The sequence below is a fragment of the Alligator sinensis genome, unplaced genomic scaffold (genome assembly GCF_000455745.1).
Source record: "Alligator sinensis unplaced genomic scaffold, ASM45574v1 scaffold107_3, whole genome shotgun sequence".
NCBI classification, from domain to species: domain Eukaryota; kingdom Metazoa; phylum Chordata; order Crocodylia; family Alligatoridae; genus Alligator; species Alligator sinensis.
In genome coordinates, this window is record NW_005842578.1 from 988970 (window position 1) to 991139 (window position 2170).

The 2170-nt window shown below is 63.0% G+C and overlaps 1 protein-coding gene across 1 annotated transcript in view; it reads right to left on the minus strand.

Annotated features, from left to right (window-relative positions):
* Positions 1-1541: 1541 nt before the first annotated feature.
* Positions 1542-2170, minus strand: part of OPA3 (OPA3, outer mitochondrial membrane lipid metabolism regulator) — a 1367-nt gene continuing 738 nt past the window's right edge. Inside the window, 1 exon segment of the mRNA XM_006032527.2 lies at positions 1542-2079. Within this exon segment, the coding sequence (XP_006032589.1) occupies positions 1688-2079 (392 nt within the window). The 3' untranslated portion in view covers positions 1542-1687.

Genomic DNA, 2170 nt, shown 5'->3' on the forward strand with positions numbered 1-2170 from the left:
ACTTGGGGGGGGGGCCCCCCCATGGGGTCCTGCTGTGTGGCTGTGCTTGACCCACTCCATCTCTCTCCCTACAGCATTCGTGCTGGAGCTGCGGAAGCGTGGAGGCCCCTAGGGTGCAGCCCCCTGCCCCCCACCCCGTGGTGCCTTACCCAGGCTCAGCACCCCCTGGGGGCTGTCTCAGCAGTGCCACGCCCTGGGGGTGGGGCCATGCCCCCTCCCTGCAGACAGGGCCACGCCCCCCACTCCTCCCCCCTTCCCTGGTGCACTGGGTTTTTCGGGGTTCGGTTGTTTTATAGCTTTGGGGAGGCCTTTCCAACCCCCCTGCCCTGGGGTGGGATTGAGACCCCCCCCCCCCTTGCCCCACCCCTTGGTATCAGGTGGGGCTAATTCAGCCCCACCCCCCCAGCATGGAGGGTGGGGCCTGGGTCCCCCCTCTCCCCCGAGAGTTCAGCTTTGTTTCTCTCTTTTATACGGTTTTTTTTGTTTTGTTTTGGTTTTTTTTACTGATTTCACGGGTTTTGGGCCTTGGCCCGAGTTCAATAAACCTGCCTTTTTGTATGGCACCTGCTGCCAGGATTCGTAGATGTTAGGGGCTGGAAGGGATGTCTGGGTTCTGGAAGTGGGTACAGATGCCAGGGCACCTGACCTGGGGCTCAACTGGCAGGGCATGGTGGGGGGTGTGCCAGGATGCCTGGGTCCAGGACAGCTGGGTTCTGGGTTGTGGTTGGGGGGTGGGGCAGGGCAGGGCAGATGACAGACTTGGGCACCAGGGCCTACCTGGGCCTCCCCGGCAGCATCTGAGGGACCCTCAGTGATAGGGCTGGTTGGAGCTGTACACCCTGCCCCACCCCTCCCCAAGTGCCTGGGGGAAGAGTGAAGGCTATAGCTGGGAGGGAAGGGTCCTGGTCTCTTTCCCGCCCCCCTCCCCCCAGCAGGCAGCACTGGGCCTAATGCCCAAGACACACCCATCCCTAAGCAGCGGTGACATGCACCTGAGAGTGCTGGTGCACTCCCTGTCAGGCTCTGCTCCCTGTTTTAGGTGATGGGCAGGGGAGCAGGTGCTGGTGCCCCTCATGAGCACTGGACAGGGAGCGGGGCTGCGTGATCAACCACTAGGGGCCTCCCCCACGGTCACTGACTGCTGTCAGGGAGGCACCAGTTACCTATGTCCCCAAGCACCTATCACATGCATATGTGCAAAATGGACTTCCTAGCTCATGCACCTGCATCTACCTAGGCAGCTGCCTCAACTGAGCCTGGGCCCCTCACCCCTGCCCAGGCAGCAGAGGGTTGCAGCAGCTGGTTGCTGGGACTCCTGGGTTTTCTTCCTGGCCCCTGAAGCACAGGGTTGGGAGGCAGGCTCCTGGAGAGGTACAGGAAAAGCCAGGACACCTGGATTTTTTTGCCTTGGTGTACCTGCTGCCCTCCCACCCCACCAGCTCTGCTGGTGCCCCTCACTACTGACTCAAAACCGCCTGCCCCTCATATCCAGCTGGTACTCATCCCTCCCCTTTCCTCTGCCCCAATCACAGCTCTGCTCCTTCAGCAGCAGATGGGTTTTAATGAGTGGCTTTTTCAGTCCAGTAGACTTGGAGGCTCCCCAGGAGCCAAGGTGGAAGGGGAGGGTCCCCCATTATAGTGCAGTGCCCTGCCCCAGGGGCGCCTTTGGCAGTGGCCATAGGGGGCCCTACTTGCGGGGAACGCTGGCCAGTTCCAGCAGGGCACGGTCAGCCTGGCGCAACCGGGCATCAAGAGTCTCCAGGGCCAGGCCCAGCTCAGCCACCTGCTGCTGCAGGGACTCCATGGCGGCACTCTGCTCGTCCTCGCGGCGCCGTGCGTTGCCTGCCTGCCGGGCATATTCCAGGTAGATGCACAGGCCACCCACGCTGAACACGATGGCTTCGCCCAGCAGCTCCGCGCCCAGCTCTGCTGCCGCCTCTTCATTCAGTGGCTTCACGGCTGCGCCCCGGAAGCCCATGATGCGCATCTTGGTCCGCATCTCCACCCAGTGGTACACTGCCCGGAGGGGGGAAACGGTGGGTCAGGGGGGCTGGTGTCCCTCACTCCTGACCTCCAGCCCTGCAGTGCCCCTCCCTCCCAACCTGCAACCCCCTGCCACTGCCCCTCACACACAACCCACAACCCCCTGCCCCCCCAGCCCTACCGGTAC